This window comes from Gymnoscopelus braueri, assembly GCF_963280865.1.
Source record: "Gymnoscopelus braueri genome assembly, chromosome: 22".
NCBI lineage: Eukaryota > Metazoa > Chordata > Actinopteri > Myctophiformes > Myctophidae > Gymnoscopelus > Gymnoscopelus braueri.
This window is the reverse complement of record NC_137624.1, coordinates 20,261,465-20,287,568: the sequence shown is the minus strand read 5'-3', so window position 1 is coordinate 20,287,568 and position 26,104 is coordinate 20,261,465. Positions and strand designations below refer to the sequence as shown.

Below are 26,104 nucleotides of genomic sequence, written 5' to 3'. Positions count from 1 at the left end.
GTTGCAGCGGGTGGGCGGGCGCTGTGCTAAGAAAATTATAAGGTCATTTGAATTACTGTGTGGCGAGCGAGCTTATCGGGTACAATGAAAGAGAAAAAAAGGCGATAACGGCGATGGTGACGACCAGACCACGTTAATAATAGGGGCAAAGTCGAACCGCGGGAGCAGGAGAATTTGATCCCAATCCCCATCACCGGAGGAGCGACCGTTCGCTCTTATTTATCAGGAGATCCCGGCGTGTGTGTGTGTGTGTGTGTGTGTGTGTGTGCGTGTGCGCGCGCGTGTGTGTGTGTATACGTTTCTGTGAGTCTCTGTCAGAGCAGCAGAGAAAGCTGGTGGACCAAGGCTGGCCTATAAGCCGATCATCAAGGTGGAATCGCACAGGACGGGGTTCCGCGTCTGGAGTGTGTCCGTGTGACCCGCAGTGGACCCATTATTACAAGGTAGGGTCTATGTACAAGCAACGGTCACGTCCAGCGTCAATGGAGGGATTCCACAATGGTCGCTTTCCCCCGGATGGGTCCGTTATTATTTACTATAGCGTGGCCGACGGGAGAAAAAGAAGAGGCGACGCTGGCTGGCTCCCTTGTCCTCTGCCAACCTAACCTTGCCCCCACGATCAGTCTAAAATGAACGGATATGGACGCAGCTATTGCGATGGCAAACGACTCGAATGTTACGATTGACCAAAAAACGGTCATTTCTGAAGACAGCGTACTGTGCATGTCAGCTCATTTTTTTTTAAAGAAGCTGCTGCCTGCCTCTCTGTCAAACTGCTATAAGCCGATGCGCGCAAAAGGCTGCGCATCCAAATTTGCCAACCCCGCTCCTTGTTACAATAGAACAATCAGGGATCCCACTGCACTATGATTAATGGGTTTATATGTTTAAAGAGACACATCAAGGCGCACATGGCATTGGTTGGTGGTGAGGGTGTTAGCCTATAACCAACAGTGGGTTGAGCCATCATCATCTCTACGCTTTCTCCTTCCCCAGCAAACTACCCACTACCGCAATATGCTGTTGGTACGCGCCGTTTAAATGTCCGGGGTGTAGCAAACCGTGACTGATGATTATTTTTCTTGTATTTTATTTTGTATTGGTCTGAGCATTTTATGATCGTTTTGTTTACTAAATAGGCCAATGTGTCGATCTGTAGTCTGTTTAAGGTTACAGTAAATCAAACGCATTACCCACCGTTGTAACACTCTTCATTTTACATGAGTTGATACACAGTCATTCATCCACTGTGAGCAGCTTGATGTGCCATCATAATATAGGCTACTCCCCTAACATAAGAAATCAGCCGTTAAATGACAGACAGGGTGATGATGAATGTATAGGTTTGTGTTTTTTTTTGTCTTTCTCTCCCTACACTGTAATAAATAGATAATAGAGTGGCAGTCACCTCTTAAGCCTATCACTTACTAGTTGTGGGCTCATCTTCCTGGCGATCAGGTAGCATGGTCACTCGACTCATGCCATGTAATGTAAACACACTCCAGTCCTTATGTGGCCCTGTCTCCAATACATTCCATTTGAGATTCCTCCAGGTTCTTCCATCTAGGACAGGGGTCTTCAACAGGGGGTCCCGGAACCGTAAGGGGTCCTCAAAGTTATTACAGGGGGGGCCACCAAATCTTTGTCTGATAGGATTTTTAAATTTACATTAACCACTTGAACCCTAGCATCCCTTAGTATTCTGAGGGGAACATAAGCCGAAATTAGCAGATCTACAAGCACACAACACCATGCGCTATTTTCTAAAAAGTGGTTTGGTGTAGAGGGGGAAAAGAGCAGATCAAGTACAGAAGCTATGGTCAAGTTTACTAAGTAGCCTATTAACGGTTTAAAAGGTTAAATGGCCAAAAATACACTGAAGACAGTGCTGTCAAACAAGTCTATGAAGCTATTTTTTATGAAATCTACAAAAAAAAAGTTCTGCTTCATCTCTCTCTCAGCTAAGGGGTCCTTGGCCTGAAAAACGTTGAAGACCCCTGATCTAGGAAGATGTTATAAACATCAACTCAATGTTGCCACTAATTAACAGCCCCATCCTAAAATAATAATGTAATATAGATTGTCAGTAGACTACATTGGGCAGGATGTGTAAATAAAATCATAAACATTCTCTTGTTATGCTGTTACGCATAAGAGCATCAAGATTCCAGGCTCGTTCCTCTAAACTCCAGATTCTGTATTTAAAATTACATTCAGTGTTTTTCCCTGGCAGCTTGGACCAACTCCATTATGCTTCCTGTGTCAAAAATTAACTCTAATAATACACTGATATTGAAACTGAGGCGAAATTGGTTGACGTGAAAGAAGCCAAAAATACATTTTATTGAAATGAGTTCGTGTCTCATGGGTGAAAAGGTAAATTATGCCTATACTGTAACTGAAATGTAAACGGACCCACCCCACCCCGCCAAGGTATGACCAGGCTGACTGGGTTGACAAACCTGATTTGGTCCAAATCAGGTTTGGTATGACTTAGTAATTTATCATCTCGTTGAAAGTTGACATTTGACAGCAACTCTTCTGTACTATTGCCATTCTTTTAATGGTTAATCAAATTCCTCGTAATAGAATTTTGACAAGTGCTATCATTTGATTGAAGTTGCTCTTATTTCAGTTAAGGGAGATAATTCAACATTTAACCTCTTTATATTTATATCTTTAATGATAATCTGAGATGACATTAATGCTGCTCTATGCTTATTTTTGTTCTACCAAGGTCTAGGATGTACTGTATAGGCCAATATTTATGTAATTTTATCTCTCACTGTAGGGTGAAGTGCATAGAAGGTTGCAGAGTCCTTTGCACCATGCGATTATAAACTTTATCTACAACAGTACAAGTACTGGAATAGTGAGCTAATTTTAGTTTTCTTTAACTGTTGATTTAACAGTGTAATGTGGGTTAAATTAATATTTAAAGAACAATATGGAGCAAAGCAACAGACAAATAGGTTTTATATGTAGGCCTATTCATAATATTTTTACACAATTTAAACAAAAAAGACCTATAGTCTGGTTAATCCTACCCTTTTCTTTTTCCATCTCATGGCATAGTTCTTAGTACTGTACCTCAATTGTGTGACATTTTAATCAAAAGCACAGTATGTAAAAAAAAGTTTATCCTAACCCTAATCTAAACCTTAACCAAAATTGAATTATGGGGGGGAAATGGTTATGTAATGAAACAACAGTTCCATAGTTTAAATTATAAATCCCATTGCCATTACTTTCCATGGTGGATACTGGGTAGTGTGGCGAACAGCCCTACTGCTTTTGCTGATACACCTGTACCCAGGCAGGTGCCAGGTGCTGTCCTTGTATTCAATTTCTAAATCAGGTGTGTGTGTGTGTGTGTGTGTTATCTCTCAGGATGATGCGTCTAGGATGCTGCACAGCCCTGCTGTTTGTGCTGAGGCTGCCGCTGGGCCTGCCTTGGTACCAGGTGCTCCCTGCCACCCTCATCTTCTACCTGGGATCTGGAGGATGGAGTTTTCTACAGATCTTTGCAAAGACAATCGGCAGAGACTTACAGTGAGTCTGTGTGTGTGTGTGTGCACTCGCACTCACTCGTGCATGCGTACCTGAAGCAAAGTGAGAGATGGCACTGTAGGCTTTAAAGGATTATGGGAACGTTCAACATGTCAAAAGTTGTGTTAATTTGTTAATTTAAAAACAAAGGCAGAGTCATCAAGTTACAAATACGACCAGGGAAATGTATTTGTGTGACTGAGGAATCCAGTAATGTGTGTGTGTGTGTGTGTGTGTGTGTGTGTGTGTGTGTGTGTGTGTGTGTGTGTGTGTGTGTGTGTGTGTGTGTGTGTGTGTGTGTGTGTGTGTACTGAACGTTTTCAAACAACACTGATAAGAGCGAAGGCTCCTCAAGAAGGGATTTAGTTTCATTATGTATCATGAATTGGAAAAGTCAGCATTCAGTTGTATTATTAGAAACTAAAGAAAGAGGCATTCCTGTAATAACACGCTTCACTTCCCCAGGTGTGTTTTAGAAGGAAGCTTTGTTGTCAATATCAAAGGGAAAAAGAAGGAAGAATGAGGCTGGGGGTCTCTCTACCATATAATCTTTACTGTTGTGGGTTACCAGGGTAAACCTATTATCACCAGCTTCCTTTTTTTTAACCAGTAGTTTCACTCATGGTGAAACAGGAAATAGTAAAAGCCAACCTCACTTGACCTGCCCCCTGAGAAAGCTACAGAAAGGAGACTGAAAAAAAGCAATAGTCTTTCTTGTCCCATAAAAGAAAAAATGCATTATCTGGCATTTAAGGGGGGGTGGGGGGCAGTTATTTATTCAGTAATTTGGATCATAGGATATTAGGATTTGAATGCAAAGAAACAACTCTAAAATATGTATAAAATATGCCTTTCGATACAACTACTACTACCCCTGGAGACTTCTGCAAGATCCTACAATGTAACAAAACTAAGATAGCAAGAAAACACAAGCAAGATGGCAACATCATCATCAAAGGTACAAAGGACCTGCCAATAATAATAGAAAACCCGGAAATCACCCTTATCTTTACACCTACATCGTAAAAGTAGTTTTAGTGAGCTGTGGGTATAAAATGTCCTACTTTGCCCGGTGAACACACCCAACCATCTCTGTTGAAACATTTTACAACTCCAAACTCCACCACTTGCCAAATAAACATTCTGCATCGGGATGAGGCTGGTTACATGGTTAACTGTGCACATAAAAATAAATCACTGTCCATTTAGGACTGATTAACCAACATTTTAAAATAACTCATAATGTAAATTATTAAAATATTGTGTATAATTGTAACTCATAGCAGGCAGCAATACACTGTCGGTAGTTAGCAGACTGGATTTAACACATTAATTCTACAAGTGCTTCATTTCTAATAGGGGACACACTGCTTTTTATACCACAGCGTGTTGCCAAGGTACACCACAGGTAGTGACAGATGAACCACCTTACTTGGTCCAGTGCCACAATATTAAAGTCGTACTCTCTAAGATTTTCTGTTTGGTAGTTTGCCAACAACATGCGATGACTGATAGTCACATCAAGGGTGTTTTAATAATGCAAATCCCAGAGTTCAATTCCAGTTAGCAAACGACTAAGGAGCTTTTAGCAGTAGCTCATCTTCATTCTCGCTACTGCTAGAATATGTTAATAATGCGATTTAGATAGTTACTTAAAAAACGTAATGGTTTGTTTAGGTGCGCTCTGGCCGTTAGCCTAGTCGTTAACCACCGTCTCTTCTCTTCCGCATTTCACATAGCCTACTTTATTTCCTGTGCATGCGTGCATCATTTCCTGTGCAAGCACTGCATTTGCACATCTGTTGGGATTGCACGGGGCAGGCAGATAGTCACAAATATAGTTTAGACTACTGACTAGTCTGTCCAGGATTGTCCTGGTTCCAAAATTGGTGTCTCGAGTCCTGACAAATATCTGTTAGACTCTAAAATGTCCTGGTTTTCAAAATTCATCACCAAATTGTCCTCATTCTCACCATATAATAACAATAATAACACTAATGGCAATAATTATAATAATATACTTGTTTTCAGTGCTTACATAGACATTTACCGTGTTCTGTCCCACTGGTTATGACCTAACCACTATCAATGGTGTTGAAAGATGCAGTCACCAGGTGTGCTAAGTCCTGATGAATACGCTTATGGTGTGTGTATACATGACATGACATCACGCTAAGGTTATCCTTGGATAACCTTACTTGACTACTTACCCATGAGTACTTTTATTATAGAGTTGTGTAATTAGTAATTTGATTGAGGTCAATTTCCATTCATGTCACTTAACTAAGTAGACAGACTTGGTCATCTTGGTCATCTTCGCAAGCGAAGGACGAACATGAGTTCTGAGGATTTGTTCTGTTCTGCATATGTTCATTAATTTAACATTGTCCGTATTTCATTATTTCACTGTTTATTAATGGTATATCAATGTTTACAGATATTTTTTTCTAGGCGACTAAAAGAACCTTTAGCCAAGTGCCTATAGATGGAAAAAGAAAAGAAAAAGGAAAAAAGGGAGGGTAAAGGTGGATAGGCCAGGGTGCCAGTTATACAGTACTTTGATTACACTACTGGGAATGTGCAAAGCCTAATGTTTACCTTGTGTGTTGACTACTGGATATTAATTGTATGTCTTCTCTTATTGTTCTCACAATTCCCTTATGGACATAACCAGAATCACTCCTTACTTGTACTTGCTCATTAGCTTTCTTTCTTTCCTCCACCAGTGCGGCAGGAGTATTATTGCAGGTGAAGATGAATGTCAGACGCCACCTCAAAGAGAAAAACACCATCCCCAAGATCTTTGCTGAGACTGTGCGTCGCTACGGGGATAAAACCGCTCTGATCTTCGAGGGTGCTGAAGAGACAGAGAAGTGGACTTTTAACCAGTTGGATGAATACTCTAACAAAGTGGCCAACCTGCTGCTGGATAGAGGGTTTCAGGTAAACATTTGATTTATAAAGCATAAAAATTTGTGTTTTGCCAAGAATCATTGTAGAACCATATTTGGTTATGATCAAACTGTTGTACAATTTACATTCAGTAGTGACTTACAATTTACTAGTAAATGTCCATTATAAGTGCAGTGCCATGATGCGTTTAAGGGTAGATAACATTAACCTCCATGCTCATTATGCTCTCCCAGGGATACTCCTTGCTGTCAAGGGGAAAAGAAGTAGCTGGGGATAAATGTTTGTATTACACATCGTGGTAGTCTACAGCTTACCCAGACCAACAGTGAAAGATGGCAGTGACAGGGACCAATTCGCAATGACGAAAATTTAGAGAAATTGCTAAATAGAAAGAAACAGGGCAAGGGGTAATGGGATTACAGTGTAATGAAGACATGCCAAGATAGTACAGTACATTAGCAGATCCGTAAACGTTCTTAGCAACTAAGCTACATTTATGACAAATACTGTACAAGTGCAGACGAACACGGGCTGTGTCGGAAGCTGGGGACTGACTCTGCACTGCAGTCCGAGTTCATTTCACAGCTTGGGAGCCAGGAGGGAAAAGAGTCTAGGTTTCCTGGAGCGTTGGCAAGGTTGTGGTAGGGAAGAGGGGGATGAATGACCAATAGTGGCTGATTACAGAGAGCGGGAGAGCATGTTTTGTTGACCATGGCCGATAGGTATGTGGGTTGGCTGGCGGCTGCCTTGTAGGTTATCACCAGTGTTTTGAATTGGTAGTGACTCTAGTGAGTATAGTTGCTCTTTGACCCAAAACCGCTTTTGTATATTATATTACTATTTGTATAGTGTGTTTAAAAATAAGCACTTGTATCAACGGTTCTCCTCAGATGGCACGAAAATAAATTCTGAATGACAATTTATTTTAGGGATTATTTTAAAGAATTTATTGATTGAGTTATTGCCTGATTCGATTGATTGAAAATTCCAGTATATTGGTTAGTGTTATGGAATTATGTGATATAATACTCTTTTGTTGCTTCAAGATTCAAGTGGTCAATAACGCGGTAACTTTGAAATGTACTAGTCCATGGCTATATCTGTAAGAATGTTCCATGGTGCAATGGAAAGGTCAGGATGAATTAATAGACAGAAGGTGACACTGGGCTCTCAGAGATGCCCATGTGAAGAACGCATGACCAAATAGACTATAATAGGTTATTCTGGTAATGATATCTGATTGGAAGGGCAGAGCATTGTTCTGGGAGGAAAGGTGGGGAACTTTCACCTATAAGTGTCTGTCACACTTGAACCAAATCAGCTGACATCGTCGCCAACTGTCCTTGGGCTTTGTAAATAAACTATGATTAATCTACAAGGTCTGTCTGTCATATATTTAACCCATTAAGACCTGAGGCCGATTCTTCAAATGCCTTCTAAATCAGTGGTTCTCACACTTTCAAGATTTTCCAAACATTTAAAAAAATAGCAGATGTACAAGCTTGCAGCGTGGCATGAAGTGACGCGCTGTGAGCTTCTATATCTGCTATTTTTGAATAGCCAAAATAACACAGATGCTTTCCTGGTTTTAACTCATTCAGTGCCAAACTTATTTCTGGCTTTATCACCCCTGTGCCAAGGCCAAAAATACATTGTAAAAAAAAAAGTGCTTAGGAACCGAGATACAGCCTTTTTCAGTAAGAAGTTAAAGAAGAAGTGAATGGAGCAGCAAATCTTCAAATCATGATATCTTGGGTTCTGAACATTTTTTTTCAAAAATAAATAAATAAATAAAAATAAATGTAATATTTTTATTTAATTTTTGTTATGACGTCGGTGACGTCATTGGCACTCTGGGCTTATGAAAAACGTGACGTCGGCGACATCAATGGCACTGAATGAGTTTATGGGTTACGTCTGAAGTTTTTTCCTCAAGAGATCATCAACATTAGCTGTCACACTTTTAATATGAAAAAGCCTTAAAGGATGAGGAATCAATCACTATCTGCAGTTTTATGAAAAGATATTATCAGCCGTCAGCTCCCATTGGACAATTGCCAGAGACAGTCAGTCAAGACTGGGTAAAATATTTTTTTTTTGGGGGGGATGCCTCAAGTGTCTAACCATGCTGACAGTGACTAATCTTAACTTAAATTAATTAATTAAACCACTCCCAAACCCATGTCTAAACAGTTACCTAACCTGAACCTCAGGTGCAAGCTTTGACCTTGTAATTGCCCCTGACCAATCAAAGGGCATAAATCGTGGTGGGTCCGATGGCTGAATATCCTCTATATCCGAACAAGACCCTTGACTGATGTTTATTTTCTAGGACGGAGATGTGGTGGCCCTGTTCATGGAGAACAGGAACCAGTATGTGGGCCTGTGGCTGGGCATGGCCAAGATTGGAGTCGAGGCAGCCCTCATCAACTTCAACTTGAGAATGGAGGCGTTAGTCCACTGTGTCAACATCTCCAATGCCAAGGCTGTGGTGTTTGGATCAGAGCTTACTGAGGGTAAGGGTGAGGGTTCTTTACACGAGGGATGCGAGCACAACTGCAACTCGTTTCAACATGTTACTGAGCTTTCTTACCGGGTGCATGGTCTAGAAGAGTTACTTTACAATAACAGAGAATACCAGCACTCACGGAACTGTCCGTTAAGGCAGTGGTCCCCAAACTTTTTAGCTCGAGACCCAAAAGAGATCCCTGGGAGATCTACAAGCTCACAACACGTCGCAATGCGACCTGTTGTGAGCTTGTAGATCTGCTATTTTCACTACTTCTTAAAAGTGTTTTTTCCCCTCTAGTTAATGGATTACTTTTGTTTATAGGGTAATTCTTTAGAAAAAACGTTTGAATTTGTTTTTAACTGTGATTTATTTGGGATTTCTTTTTAAATCTTTTGAAATAACAATAATTAAAAACAAAATGTTGGAAACAAAAAATAAATGGGTATTTACTCGCAACCCATAAAAAATGGTCTGCGACCCAACATATGGGCACCGACCCAATGTTTGGGAAACAGTGCTTTGAGGCACTTTTATTTATAAGTTGGCATGGTAAACTGCAGACCAAATAACGTATGCGGTTCGGCGTGGTTCGGTTCTGTGATAAGTGTGGTTTCCCACACACATGTATCCCATACATGTCAAATGGTTAGGATTCCTGGTTTTCAGCCAGGCAGTCCTGGTTCAAGTGCTGTATAATTGAGTTTGGGTGCAGCCGGTGCACTGGTGGCTCAACCAGCTAATGATTCTAACATCCAGGGAATTAAACCCAAATTCAGTACCCATGCTGCATGTTATCCCTTCTCTATGCCCTCACCTTCTTGGCACTATTTACGTTCCTATGTCCAAAAAGTTAAAACTTACATACTGCAAGGAAGGACTCACACACAGAGAACCACATTTTTTAAACTACTGTCTGTCTGTTACACGGTGCAAAGGTGCATAGAGTAAAAAGTACAAATGTTTTAGTACATGTTGGACTTAGCACTGAGGAAATTTCAACAACTCTCACACACACATACGCCTACTCTAGATATTTAGTGAAATAAAAGTATAGGCTATTATAAGTCTACCAACTGTGTGTGTGTGTGTGTGTGTGTGTGTGTGTGTGTGTGTGTGTGTGTGTGTGTGTGTGTGTGTGTGTGTGTGTGTGTGTGTGTGTGTGTGTGTGTGTGTGTGTGTGTGTGTGTGTGTGCGTGTGTGTGTTAGAGATAGAGGGAGCATGAACGAGAGAAAGATACAGAGACACAAGTTATGTTATGAAATTAGTTTTGTAACTTAAGAATCTTTTTTGATCTTTTTGACAATAACTGAGTGGTTTATACAACTTTTTCATGCTTCACTTACTTGGATTGTAAGTTGTTATGTCGCTCGGTGAAGAAAAAGCTTCAATACCACAGAAAATGAAAGAAAAATCATCTCTGGATGTACTTTATGCATTTCTTTGCACAAAAATACTGTCAGGGATTTGGTTGCCCCACTACCAAACTGAACACATTGTCTGTCTGGTATTCTCAAAGGTGATTAAGTTATTTCAGATGCTGCAACAATACCTATCTACACGGCATGAAATGAGAGATTTGTCCCTTTTGTTGAAAACAGTTAAAAGTTACCTAAGGACCACCATGTGGGATGGCAGACTAACTCATCTCATTCTCAAGTTAATGGCTTTGGAACCAACTGTTGTCAAATATCTGAATCCTGATGAACTACTAGTGAATGACTTTGATAATTTGAGGCCTTTTTTTTTTGTTGCCTCATCAGATCAATTCTTCAATCTTTATTTGTTGTGTTTGGACTTTTACCTGGAGATCTTGTTTGCATGGATGGAATCAGTCAAATCGATTACGTTGCTCGATTACCGGTGGCCCTTGCCCTTGTTTAATTTGTTGCAACTGAAATGGGCATTGCAACTGATTAACGACTAATCGAAAAAGAAGGGGGAAAAAAAACTACTACGGTACATGATTTACAAACCATTCATAGTAGAAGGATGAGACTGCACATTTGTCATGTTACATTGTAGCCTGTGCAATCTAGCCTATTATAGCCTATGTCGGAAACGAGTGTTTGCTAGCCTTAGATATATTGATGCTGTTAGGCGACCTTGCCACACACCTTAGCTTTTGCTGAATTGATGCCACTGTTTACAGCATGGGCCACCTTGAAATGTTTGGGTGAACTTAGAGTATATGCACTTCTCCAGACAAAACTACACCACTTGGATATACGTTTTTATCCTTGACTTTAAATGCATTTTTAAACATTTATAGTGATTAATTCCTTCAGACAATGCAGCAGCATAGGTAATAAAATAACAACAATAATAATAAAACTGTAAATATATATATGAACAATCCTACCATTAGTTGTTGGCCCTTCCCCTGACCCAATCTCGACAATTTTGCCATTTGTCTCAGGATTGATGTCACAGACTTTGTACTGCATCCTATATTTGTCATGTGGTTTATGACTTTAAGTAATTGGAAACCCAGCTTCCTTGCTACTGAGCAAGCCAATGCCAGTCAGCAGCCTTAGCACTGAGCCAGCATAGTGAAAGGCTTTTACATTAAGCAAAACTGTCTATTTGCCACCCCCCCCCCATTCTCTTGTGTTGTGAAGCAAGGACCTAGGCCTTCTAGCCTGCCAAATAACCCATTTTAAAGCAATATGTTATGCCTACGAAATTCGTGCAGTTTTAATATAATTCAGCACTCTGGGTTTCACATTTCAATCAATTGTCCATTGTGTGGCCATTCATGTTTATTTTTATTTATTTATTTTTAATCTATGATCAAATGTGGATGTGGTCTTATTTTCATCCTCCTCTCTTCGTGCACACTGGGCCTAGGGTCAATCTGTCTGTTTCTTTCATTCCTCCCCTCTGTCGTGCTTCACCTCTCTCCCCGGTGACCTCCTCATCACCCTTTCTGTCCTAGCAGTTTGATCTTGGTCTCACCTTCTGTCTCTCTCTCTCATCATTCTCTTTGTTGTTTATGGCATGTATGTGTGCCCTCTCTATCCTTTCAGACCTCATATATATCCCCATAATTATCCTTTCCCTTTGTTGTTCTCCATCCCTTCTGTATTCTCTTCTACACTTCTACCCCTGCGCCCCCTTCTCACAGTTCCTCACCCTCCCTTTACCTCACTTCCAACCCTTTCATATTCTCTTCTCTTCTCTTCTCTTCCCATCCCCTTTTCCCATTTCTTCCTTCCTAACCTTTATATCAAGTGGGAGACCCACTGTGCATTATCATTATCAAGCTATTTGTACTATGTGTAAACATCATCTTTGTTGGTGCTAGGGTTCATGTGGTTTCAAAGTGAAATAATTCAACAGATCTATTTTATTCTATCCTGTCTCCCTCTCGCAGCGATTTGTGAGATCCATAGTTCCATGGGGAAGACCACTCAGATGTTCTGCTCTGGGGATTGGGATGCCAAACGGGTTCCAGCGGGAACCGAGTGCCTAGAACCCCTGCTGGATGCCAGCGCCACACATCTGCCGAGCCGGCCGGACCGCTCCTTCTTAGGTGAGAGCTCAGGCTGGTCTTCCCAATAAAAGCAGTCTTAAGATGGTATTTTAAGAAGAACCTTTTGAAACAAACCAACAGCTATAGTGTGGGCTGTCTGTGCCAGAACCATCAAGGCAGCGTGTCAAGTTAAAGTTTGCAAACCATGGACCAATTGAGGTCACTGTGTCGATGCATCTGGTGGCCAGTTTGCTTTTATTACAATGGAAAATGTTGGTATAGTTGTCTTTAACTACGTCTAAAATAGTATGCCGTGTGAAAGCATGCAAGGGCAGGTTTACACATATCGTTTTGGGCAAGTGACTTTTTTTCTTCTTCTGCAAAGTTTGTATGGAGAATCCTTAATGGAGCAGCACAAGAGCCTTTAAGAGAGACAACCAAGAGTTGTCTTGCCCTGGTGTTACAGGGCAAGAGTACCACCTTGCCCTGTAACACCAGGGCAAGGTGGTACTCACTAGGCGAGCATCACAAATAGAGAAAGAGCATCTGTCAAATGCAATATGTCTGAGATAAGAGGTGCTCAGAGTATTTTTTTGTTGTTGATGTTTTCACATTTGATGCTCACTCACTACATATGCAGTTAGGCGGTTAGGTGTTTCTGTCTCCAACCTCTCAATGACCTCCACTGGCTGTCCTAAGTAACTGGTATTATCACTTGTTAACTTTGTAAAATGCTTTAGTGTACATGCTACAGTAGGAAAGCATTATTTATTTCTTTAATCTGCAATCATTGTTTCAGAAGCAAAATTGGCCATGTTGCATCTGAGAAATTCCAACAATTATTTTGTAATACAAATTACCACAGATGTGTGCTTTGCAGAAGGTTTTCCAATAGTATTTTTGGACCCTTACACAACTACCATTCATCCACCAGATGTTGAAAACACATAATAAAACTAAATGCAGAACCCTTTTGTAAAATCCAGCCCTAAGAAATGAACCTTATTTTGAAGTGGTTATGTCCAACCGGCCCGGACACATTGCATACAGAGAGACATCAGCCAAACGCTGAAATGGAACAAATTACTCTTCAATCCGTGCTTCCTGGTATAATAATGATGTTATTATGATTCATCCAGCATGCTAGCTCATAACAATTTGTATGGCATGCATAGTAGGGGCTTGTTTCCAGGGTGATGTGTGTGTATGAGAAAGAGAGACAGACAGACGGAGAGGGAGAGAGTTCCCTATCAGTTCATCTTTGCTTCATCTTTGACACAGATTAGAGTGCTGTTGTAGGGTTGCACAATCAAGGCTAAAGTTGACAGAAATTGCCCCTACACAAGATAATGTGCTGTGCAGATATCCTGACCCATGAACCATTTACAACACAATCGTTTCCTTATATTACTAAATGTGTCATAAACACTATTACTATGTCATTGCATTTCGGTAGAGCCTTTCATCAGAGGCTTGCACCTTGTGGGTGGGTGGGTGTTTGTGTTGTGTTGGGGGAGGGGTACTTACTGTAAGTTCCAGTGTATTCTTGCTGATGTGAAAACACATGCTGTAGAATAGTAAACCATCTCTATCCTCATGAGGTCCTGTGAGGTGGTGGCTAATCCTCTCAGTGTTCTGTTCTTTATAGTCACTATCATAACTGTTAATAGGCTCTAATAAAGGATCAGACCTAATCATTTAAGGTACTTTGGCAGTCTGCAAAACCCAGCCAGTCAGAGGTCAGAATTTTGTGATTGTTTAGGAAAAGTCACACCCAGTGTGAAGTGGGCGGTGTGGTCACAGTGGTCATCACAGTGATGGAAGTTCACTTAAAGAAAAGTAATATTGTGGACCAACACCCCTAACTTAAAAACCATAAATGTGTTTTTTTTAAGTGCATAGTCCTATTTATAGGGCTATGCACAATTGTCATGTTTCACTAGCCAATCACAGTCCTGAATAGACTGTGATTGGCCAATCACGGTGCAGGGTTAGGGGGGTACACTGGTGGCCAATCACAGCGCAGGATTGGGGGGTGCAAATATCCAAACCTCACATATAGGGGCGGTTTCACCGCCCAAAAAGACGGAGTCTAACTATAGTGTGTTGCCCTTTGGGGCAACCACACTAATAACACTCCCATGTGGATCTTGGACTTCATTTGGCCAGTCTATGACATCAGTCATGACATACAATCTATGATGTATGACTCCAAATCTTGGCAAGATTTCTGCCTGATTTGTCCTCCATTGACTTCCATTATAGAATTTAAGTTAAATATTATAATTTTTTAATCGATGAAACATATTTGAAGAAAATACATGAGGTATTTCCTTGGCCTACTGACAGCGTGCACAAGAAATTTGGCCGCTGATCAGCTGGCCATAAAAAATAAGATGGGGTCTGTCAGTCATCTATGGCCTATCTATTATGTATGACTCAAATTTGGGATTCCATGGCCTACTTCCAGCGCACACAATAATGTTTTTCTGATTGGTGCATCAGTTTGCAATATTAGCCCCAGACATACAAACACACTGCCATTTACTTCCATTATAAAAAGTGAAGTATAACATTTTATATCATTATACACTTGGAATGCATTGTTGTTGTCACAGTGCATAGTAGCTTGGTCTGGAGTTGCACATGTTGTTAGCCACTTTAGATTTAAGAAAGAGCTAAATGCTTGAAATGTGAATTACAATTTAGCAGAATGATGATACACTGCAAAATAGTCTGTGTTGATTTTACTCTGAGAGCCCTATTAAGACGTGCTTATAGGGCCCTGAGAGTGTAAAATTCAATACTATATAATAATCTGTAATATCTACTGATGCTTGTTTGTGTGTTACAGATCGCCTGTTCTACATCTACACATCAGGGACCACTGGGATGCCTAAAGCTGCTATTGTAGTGCACAGCAGGTACTATCGGATGGCAGCCTTGGTGTACTATGGCTTTGGGATGAAGCCTGAAGATGTGATGTATGACTGCCTTCCACTCTACCACTCTGCAGGTGTCCAAACTTTGTTTATGCTTATCTCTGTCTGTCTGTCTGTCTGTCTGTCTGTCTGTCTGTCTGTCTGTCTGTCTGTCTGTCTGTCTGTCTGTCTGTCTGTCTGTCTGTCTGTCTGTCTGTCTGTCTGTCTGTCTGTCTGTAGAGAACATTGCATGTTATTTAAACATATCAAGTATGCAACTCTGTATAGTGGTAGTAAGATATACGTGTATATATATGTAAGGGTTCATATTCAATTCAATGTTCGGTTCAACTCAAATCAGAGGTGTCACAGTTTGGTACATTTTCAATACAACAAAAAAGTAAAAATGGCAAGAGAAATTTCCTTGATTTTGCTCAATTGACTTTGGGAGGGCCTCAGCAGCTAATGGTCTGCCATAAGGTCAGGTTAGCTCATTTCATTAGCTTGTGAGCTCCTTGACAATGTCTATTTTGGTTTTAACCAGATACAAACTGAGCCCATGGATATCATACAGGCAAGTTAAATTGTGGACTTGTAGATGTGTGACTTGACGTTGCACATTGACATTCAATTAACTGAGGATGTATGTGCCCAGATGTCCGCTTTCAAAATACTGGTTGAGTTTTTATGACTTGTTGCTCATCTCAGCCTAGCCTCAGTGTATTAAGCAAACATGAATATGATGGACTAAATAACAGCTTCATATCAAATCAATGTTTTGCAGAATGCTGCTATAGTACAGATTATGGTTATATGGCACTGAGCATTGACAGGTGCAGCACCTAAGCTGGCAAACCATAGTGGACGGAATAGATCACCTTTTTCAATGCTCCTATTTTAAGTCTGCACTGTTTAGAAGAAATGTATTCTCACCCTACAGGCCTTTTTGTTTAGCCTGTAGGAAATTGAATACACCTGTCATGTACTGTACTGTATTCATTGATCAATCGATGAATGATCTGTGTTCATGATTAAATGTCATGTGGAATGATGATTTCTCCCCAATTTCCTAGTGAGTTTTAAAACTCCTTGGTCTGCTATACAGTTTAAAAATTCCCTTGTAAGTTTTAAAACTCTCTGGTTATCCACATTCACTGTGACTTCATACAATTCATACTGTACGTACTGTACAAACGAGAAAGAGAGGCAGAGAGAGAATAAGCAGGTCAAAAGCAATCCGCTCATGACCGGATCACATTTCTACTGTGCTGGCACATCACAGCAACTTTGTTCGCATTTTTCTAACATCTGTGTCCTTCTGTGTCCTTCCTCTCGTATGGCTTTGTTGCCCTAGCCTAGCCAAATATCTCCACATATTACAACATGGTGATTCTGTATAATACTGTGATCTGAACCCATTATTTCTCCATGTTTTCAGGTAACATCGTAGGAATGGGACAGTGTCTAATCCATGGCATGACCGTTGTCATCAGAAAGAAATTCTCTGCCTCACGTTTCTGGGACGACTGTGTCAAGCATAACTGCACGGTGAGATGATACCCCTGGCTCACACTTAGTGAAAAAACATGTCAACTGTTTTTATAGTTTTTCCATTTTTTGTTACTATCTAACTAACATGTTAGACACATTAGTCTGTTAAATCAGTTACCTTTATTTTCTTTCTTAACATCTGTCTGCTGTCATTGATCTGATTCTTTCTACTGGCCCATCCACCCACAACACATCCCCCTCTAGATCATCCAGTATATTGGCGAGCTCTGCCGGTACCTGTTGAACCAGCCAATTCGCGACTCAGAACGGCAGCACCGGGTGCGCATGGCACTGGGCAACGGCCTGCGGCAGTCCATCTGGGAGGAGTTCACCAACCGATTCAACGTTCGACAGATTGCAGAGTTCTACGGAGCCACAGAGTGTAACTGCAGCCTGGGCAACTTTGACAACAAGGTATAACTTAGTGCTTAACTGTAGACTTGACCATAAAAGTGTTTAAATACATACATTCTTTTTGCGCGTCATACACTACATACGCACACAGTTAATTAATTTGAGCAAAGAAATTCTGGACAGAAAAATATATTTAGTGCATTTGTTTGTATACATTTTGATTAAGACAAAATACAGTCCACTCCTTTTGTTGCATACATTTTGACAGGGCTTTATCAAATTAAACTAAGGGCAACACTAAAGTAAAGGAATGGGGCGTTTTGACCTGCAAACACATTGACATTGTGCGTCTGTTATAATTAAGCAGAAATGTGTGGGTTTAATTGCCAAGTCCCTGCCATTCATTTATCATCTCAGACTGTTAACATTGTGGTTGCTAACCATTTTTGTTTGTTTTCTTTTCCTGCTAGACTGGAGCTTGTGGTTTCAACAGCCAGATCCTTCCATACATATACCCCATCAGGTTGGTGAAAGTGGATGAGGAAACTATGGAACTGATCCGGGGTCCTGATGGAGTCTGTATTCCTTGTAAACCTGGTAGGCCTACCATATACTCTCAGTAATACATGTACTATAGCGGTGTCCACATCCCTTGTAATCCCGTCATTTACTGATGATTTACTATTCATTATTATTGGTAACCCTATTTGCGGGGCAATAACTTCACTCTTCTAAAACATGTACCGTATGCCGAAATTCAGTCGTCATACTGTAGCAGCACTGCAGTATGAAACGCAGGACAGATAAAGATAGGGGTAGAGAGATACATCGAAGCTTCTAGAGTGCAAATTACGAAAGGGGTAAACAGGCAGGTATGCCTGCTCATTCAGTGCCAGACTTATTTCTGGCTGTGTTGTCCCAGTGCCAGAGCCAAAAATTCATTGTAAAAAAAAAGTGCTCAGGAGCCGAGATACAGCCTTTTTCAGTAAGAAGTTAAACAAGAAGTGAATGGAGCAGAACATTTTCAAATCATGATATAAACATTTTATAAACATCTTTTTCAAAAAAAAAAAAAAAAAAAGATTCCCCCCCCCCCTTTTTTTTATGACGTCACGTGGCGCTCAGGGCTTAACAATGGCGATAAAAAACGGACGTCTTAGACGTCATGTGGCACTGAATGAGTTAATTCAAATTAATATTCAAGTTCGTTGTCATATGAACTTGAATCATTCTTCTTTCTGTCTTTTTGTCTTTCTTTAGGTGAGCCTGGCCAGTTAGTGGGCAGGATTGTTCAGAATGACCCTCTGCGGAGGTTTGATGGGTATGTCAACCAGACGGCAACCAGCAAGAAGATTGCCGAGAGTGTCTTCAAGAAGGGAGACACTGCCTATCTCTCAGGTAAAGCTGGCCCCACACTAGAGGATAATGGGCCCGATTTTGTGTACGATTCGTTCCTCCTGACATGGACGGAACAGATAATCTTCCCAAATCATCCTGTTGTGTGAGGGGTTCACAGACATAATCCTATGTCACGGACTGGACAGTCTCTCCAATCTCCAATTGCAAATATCAAAAATGTTTGATAGAAAATATCAAAAATGTTTGATGTTTATTACTCAAAATCCTGAAATGTGAAAGGAACAATGATGTAATGTTGAGCACAAATCTGAAATAGTCAATCAGTGCGAGATGTGGGAAGTGTCAAATAACATAACCTTTGTCTATCATTCACCAGAACTGAAATCTGATCTGAAATCTGCTGAAAATGTACACAATAATGCCTTAAATCAGGTTATTTCCTCCTGTCCTTTATTTCACAGGGGTTGACTTCATCCAACATGTCAGTTCTAATTGGTTTCATTTGTACACTCTGATTTACAAATGTATTAAAACTGAGGATTTTACTATGTGGGTTCCTGTCAGCTGATCAAATAAATCAGAGATGGGAAGTAACGATGTACAAATACTTAGTTTTTTCGGGTATCTGTACTTTACTGAGTACTTTTTACTTTTACTAGTTACATTTTAACACAAGTATCAGTACTTTCTACTCCTTACATTTTCAAAACAGGCTCATTACTTTACAACGATTAAAATAGTTTTTGCATTGCCACCTGAAAATCAACATTTCGATTAGTCAGTCGGAGACCCCCCCGTTTGATCTACTTCCAACTTCCACTAGGCAGAGTTCAAAATAAAAACAATTCTAATCACATTACACGTTTCCAATTGCGTAAAATAAAATACACTCTTATTTTGAAAGCCTCCCAGTTGTAGGAGGAAATCCGAATTTTATTGAATCCATTTGACGCTTCACATCACAAACAAGCAAAACGATGCACCTGGATTAAACGCAAGAATTTGGAAAAACTTCATATTTACGATATGAAAACCATGTGCTTGTGACTTACACAATGTAGACACTTTGTCAGTGTGTTACGGAGTCTGCTTATCTCATCTGGTTAACTTACAGTAGCCTTAGTCTTGCGCTCAGAACTACTGTGTACAACAATCTGTTGCATTGTCGTCAATTAAAACAAACTGTCTTAATGGATGATATTGATATTAAATGCTCAAACAACAATATTCATATGGCTCTGTTGCACTTGACAATGTAACGTGAAATTCTTGCAAATGTAGGCTATATTGTATATTTTGTCATAAAGAAGAGACATAAAAAAATAAAAATAATAATAAATTCTGATTCGGGTACAGCACTAACTTTTGGGCAAAATGTGACTGGGACAGATCCCCAGACAGAAATTAATTCAAATGAATTTGCCATTGATTTCAGTCTGGAGTGGACCCGAGCTCCATTCTCATCGAAAGTTAGTTGTCCCTACAATAACTACTGTGCTGTACACATGTAAAGAACGAAACATAAAACCATTGCATCCCAAACTGCATCTTACAACCAAACACAAAGTGCCGATAGACAAATCACTCGATTTCTTTTTTCTTTTTTTTAAATAATATCTTTATTGATTTTTACATTTTATGACAAAGACGACACAAACACAGACAGCTCAGCTCAGACACGTTGCAATTCAAAGGTCACGGATAAAAATCGGACCATAAAATACAACATTATTATCTACACTAGTCCATACCCGGGGATGTGCGCACTCAATTTATTTATTTGCAGACTTTGGGTTATACACAGTGTTATGCTTAGTTAAACTTTGGGAGAGGAGGCTGTCATGTACATGGAATGCATTGCATTTGTACTGCTGAAAATCCCTAATCAAAGTAGTAGTAGCAACTATTAGCAGCACCATTCAGGTGAATGAAGAAAGCTTAGCCGATTGAGCACAGCTGGTGGTGAGACAGACAGTCTGGGGGAGAGAGTTGTTCAGAGTGCCTTGAAGATCGTATGGTTGATTTGAATAGAAGGAAGCCAGGAGTGAACTTATGCAGCGGGGAGATCAGCTTCGGATGGGCACATTATTATCTAATGAAAGAAATGTGTTTTAGTTTTATAAATACAAATAAATTAACCTCAAAATCAGAAGCAATGCTAGTTTTAAAACTAAACTGACCCATTTACATCCGTAAAGTGGAAGAGTGGAAGTGATTGAGGCATTGCTATGGAGATCCATATTGTTTTTTAAACGCGCTTCTCAGTTATTCAATGAATCAATGATCGCCAAGATGAATAATCACTAAGAAAATGATGGATAGTTGCAGCCCTAATGATTTCTCTGCCCCCTCCCCCTGTGTCTAGGCGATGTACTTATCATGGATGAGTGTGGATACATGTACTTCAAGGACCGCACAGGAGACACCTTCCGCTGGAAGGGAGAGAATGTCTCAACTACTGAGGTGGAGGGAACTCTGAGCAGGCTGCTAGACATGAAAGATGTGGTTGTGTACGGAGTGGAAGTACCAGGTAAACGGCAAGAACTGTTTTATTTTAGTTGAAAGAGTTGTCAGTGTATGTGTCTAAATCACATCTGAGATGTTTTTTTTTATGTATTTATTTATGAAAATCAATTATAACATACCTGTTAATGGGTTAGCTAAAAGTACAGTATAGAGATATTGAGGAGAGACAGCAATTTGCTAAAAACACATTGTAGTTTATGGAATAAAGACATTACATTACATATAATTATATTTGATGATGGTAGTGAAATGTGTGATAATGCATAGAATTGGAGATCTATACTGCAGATTTCCGTACATAAAGACATGTTTAATTAAATGTGGCCACTTCACATTACCGCAAAATATAGAGTAAATGTGTTGCAGACACAACAGACTGATGGAAAACATTTGTTTTTGTTTTAGCTGTTGTTGGTTTTGAGTTTAACCCTTTTGAAGCAAATTAGGGACCTTGGAAATGTGTTTTATATAGTTTTACTTAGGTATATATTATAAATGTAGTATTAGTTAGTTATTCACTTTGTAGCTAAAGGTAGTATGTGTGGCTGTCTGTTTTTTGGTCCATTCCCAGTATGTAATGGGTGAATTCTCTGACACCGGTGATCTCTGTCCTCACAGGAGCGGAGGGTAAGGCTGGCATGGCCGCCATCGCTGACCCCACCTTCTCCTCTGACCTTGAGAAGTTTGTTAAGGACATGGAGAAGGCTCTTCCTCCCTATGCCAGGCCTGTCTTCCTCCGTTTCCTTCCGGAGGTCAACAAGACTGGTGGGTGAAAAAGTCGTGTGTGTGTGTGTGTGTAGTATTTTATTATACATTATGATTTATACATGTTTGTATGTACTTTACTATACATTTTTGCTTGATTCAAATCAATCAACCAATCAAACTTTACTCTTAACTCCCCTGTCGAGCTTACAAATGGTGTTTTTGGAACTATTTGGACCATTCTGACCTTAAATGATCCCACTAGGGAAATTCAATTGACATGGCAATTACAGCAGTCATAGAACCACAAAAATAGATCATAAGAACACAGCAGATAAGAAACAAATCTAGCCAGCGAGATAAAAAAAGATGAGAAGATAAAAAGATAAGGAGAATTTTTAAAAGTCACAGTGTGAGCAAGAGTCCTTAGTTCATGGACTGGGCGGAATGCCTGGTTTTTATCTTAACCCATTAAGACCTAAGGCCGATTCTACAAATCCTTCTAAATCAGTAGTTCTCAAACTTTTTCGTGCCAAGAGACCCCAAATTGATATTAATATTTGGCTGCGGACCCCTATCTGAAAATGTTTAGTGTCAGGGACCCCCAGAAGAGAAGATTTGTGTTTTAAAAATTCCAATCCTAAATGTTAAAAAATAGCAGATGTACAAGCTGAGCTTGTAGATCTGCTATTTTTGAATAGCCAACGCTAAAATCTAAAATGACAGATGCTTTCCCGGTTTTAATGGGTTAAACCGGAGTAATGTTTCTACACAAAAAAAAGAAACCTTAAAGGGGTAGTTCACCCCCCAAATAACTTTTTTTCTATTGAATACTCACCCCATGGAGCCTTGAATTCATGGATATTTTTTTTGTTTTTGTCGCATTCCTTCCTTTATTATTTGATTATAATAAATTTAGCCCCATTGATTCCGGTAGGAGACACAAATGCATTTGTGTCTCCTACCGGAATCAATGGGGACACATTTATTATAATCAAATTATTGGCTTAGGAATGTGACAAAAACAAAAAAATATCTATGAATTCAAGGCTCCAGATGGTCAGTAATCAATAGAAAAAAAGTTATTTTGGGGGTGAACTACCCCTTTAAGCCAGAGGTTGCTCAGACTCTTCTCTCGTCTCTGCCTTTCACTGTCTCTTCCTCTCAACCTCACTGACTCCTTCGTCTTCCTCCAATTTCTCCTCACCGCCCCCATGCTGTCCTTCCTCCTTCTCAGGCACGTTCAAGTTCCAGAAGACAGAGATGCGAAATGAGGGCTTTGACCCCAGTGCGGTGTCAGATAGACTGTACTTCCTGGATCCCAGCAGAGGGCGCTATGTGGAGCTAAATGTGGAACTACACGGCTGCATCGTCTCAGGGAAACAGAAACTCTGATGACCAGAATGGCTACCACACACACATATACACACTTGAATGAATCCATAATAGAAACAGGGCATAAAGACAGAGACAAAGAGATCAGAATTCAGATCCCTGTCCTCATACACGCATATATTCAGCCATACACTGCTGCACACATGCAAATGAACACTGAGGTGCCCACTGGCTGCCTCACACACACAGATGCACACACATAACATGCACACCTAATTACCGCACTCTTCCCAGCGCCACCTTTCCCCCCGCACCACCCTCTAAAAAACAAACTAAACCATCGTTCCCATTCCACACGGCCAAATAACTACACCTCCCCACTCTAACTAAATTTCATGACCAGGTCTCCTCTTACCTCAGCAAAATACAGAAAGGGGCAGCAACCAGGTCATGTTGGGTCTCACACCACATGACGAGTCCGATATGCAAACTTGAAACAAGCCCTCCCTTCATAGACCTTCACGGAATCCCTCGACAACGACAATAACCCCGTCCTTTTTCATTTCCACCCGGATCCCCCAAAATCAGATGCTTTTTCCTGCTATGAGAGGGGAAAAACCATGGGGCATCTTGCATCCAGATTGCAAAAACTAAGAAACTGCAGATAACTACGAACCTAATGGATGTTGAGGAGGACCGTGGACACAGTACACACAGTACGTGACAAAATGGAAGGACCTAAGAAGGACCTACACTGTCTGTCTGTCTGTCTGTCTGTTTTGTTTGTTGTTCTTTGAGAACAGACTGGAGATTTAACCTGCACAATTACCCAGCAGTGAAAGCCTTATGTAGCTAGCCACTTAAACCCTCTATACTTAGTAAAAAGCGGACCTGAGTTAGCTCTGTACTTGGTCTGCTCTTGTTTCCTTCTGCACCAAATCGCTTTGCCAGAAATAGCCCATCTACGAGCTCAGAAAGTGACGCGTTGTGAGCTTGTAGATCGGCTATTTCTGGTGAATGTTCCCCCAGAATAGGGGGGGGGAGGGCTTGGGTTCAAGTGGCTAGTATGAACTGCGTACATCCTCTCCTATTTCTCCTCATCCTCTCCTCATCTGCTTGCGTCCTGTCTTCTCTTTGAAGACCACCTGTGACTTCAGCCTGTCTGTAGAGTTTGCGAAAGACATGAGGAAAGGAGAGAGGGGTGTTTTTAAAAGGAGAACAAAAAAAACGAAAGTTTCAACTCGGGAGTCAGAGAAGTGATACCAGCGCAGTAGCTGAAGGGTTATTATTATAATCAATATTATAATTAAGTGCAATAGGGCTTCAGCATTGCCTGTGCAATAATCAGCCACACAATGAGCTGATGTGAAACAAAGCTTTGTATTTAAATGTGTCTGCATCATACCAAATATATTTAAGTTTACATATTTTAACACATGAAAACATAATATACAATGCTTATGTTGTTGTAATCATCACATGCATCAAAGCTCTTGAGCTTACAAGTCAAGTTATCTTTGACTTTCATAACATTTCTGCGTAGCTTAGTTATAACTCATAACTCATATACTCCAGCAACACTTACAGTAGGTGTCCTAAAGGAATGACAGCATATACAGTGCAATACAATATGTGCAGTATATTTCTGTTGTAGCTGCTGGGGTGCTTAAACTGACTGTTTCGACCTTGGTATAAAGATGTTGGTTTATATTTCATAGTCATAGTGTATGTATGAAGACCATACATTTTTGAGGGATCTTGGCTGAAATTCTAAATGTATGAAAACAGATTCAGATTCTACATAGTCTGGTACCCTGGGTGTATTGTGCAGGTTTGCTCTAAAGGGTTGATTTTATTTATTGTAAGGTGTGTACATTATTTCTAAAACCATATGAAGTGGACCTGACTAAAGAGACGGCTATCTCCTGTCCCACAAGAACTGTTGTTTTCAACGAGTGCAATATTGCGACGGCGCAGAGGGGATAGTTTGTTTTAATTCAAAAGAGCCAAATGATCCAAAGATGTGAAGGGATGGATAGAAGGAGGGAGTTGACGAAATGGGATGGAAAGAGTCCCACTAGAAGGGAAAATATGCTTCTTACATCTATGTGTTAATCTGTGGTTTGTGGTAGTTTTCCAGTGGAGGTTTCAGAAGCATGAATGATCATTATTATTAATCACACGCAGAGCACTGTGCCTTACTGTGAGATTCACAGGCCCTGGCCTGCACATAGCATCCTGACTGGCCCCTTATGGTTAGACCCTGTTTAGTCGCTAATCCTATCATATTCCACTTTTGTCTCCTAGTGCCCTATAGATTTATACGATTCCCTGTCTTTGATTGACCCTTACTGTAAATGTCACAGTCCTGGAGTATCTACTCGGCTTGCTTCGACTTCTTTGTTTATTTGTGCCCCCTCACTACCTCTTTGTCTAGAGCCCCTTTCTCCCTTCACTTATTCTCTATTAAATCGAAATTCCCACATTTTCAAACATTGTCAAGATTTTTAAAAATGTTAAAAAAAATAGCAGATCTAATGCTCACAGAGCTTGTAGATCAGCTGTTTTTGAATAGTCAAACTATCAAATTGGGTTAAAGTGGTTAAACTGTTCCTCCTTTTTGCTCAAGAGTTATTAGGAGTATACCTTAAGATAAGATATTACTAGTGGGATGTCATAAGGTAGCAGAAGTACCTTAGTACCGTAGTATCTCCTAGTTGTAAGGTACTATGGGGGTATTAGTAGCCTACCTAAAAACTTGCTCTTATAATATCATCACTAGCTTATCTTTTTTTGACTATTCCACATTCCTTAAATCCCTCCTTCAATCTCTTCTCTTTCGGTTTTTATTCCTCATTCCTCTTTACTCCCTCTTTTAATCCTGGCCCTGTGCTCCTTTGATCAGG

At 40.3% G+C, this 26,104-nt stretch overlaps 1 protein-coding gene across 2 annotated transcripts; it reads left to right on the top strand.

Annotated features, from left to right (window-relative positions):
• Positions 1-25,691, top strand: slc27a4 (solute carrier family 27 member 4). Of its 2 annotated transcripts, none has more exons than XM_080419188.1 (13): positions 1-443; positions 3,391-3,552; positions 6,276-6,492; positions 8,795-8,978; positions 12,349-12,507; positions 15,302-15,463; positions 16,807-16,916; positions 17,124-17,333; positions 17,744-17,870; positions 18,534-18,671; positions 20,998-21,162; positions 21,777-21,923; positions 23,101-25,691. In XM_080419188.1, the coding sequence occupies exons 2-13, from the start codon at positions 3,392-3,394 to the stop codon at positions 23,256-23,258; spliced, it is 1,938 nt and encodes a 645-aa protein (XP_080275314.1). In that variant the 5' UTR covers positions 1-443; position 3,391; the 3' UTR covers positions 23,259-25,691. The 2 variants fall into 2 exon arrangements, with proteins under 2 accessions (XP_080275314.1, XP_080275315.1); XM_080419189.1 differs by having other exon boundaries at positions 1-454; positions 3,405-3,552.
• Positions 25,692-26,104: the final 413 nt, after the last annotated feature.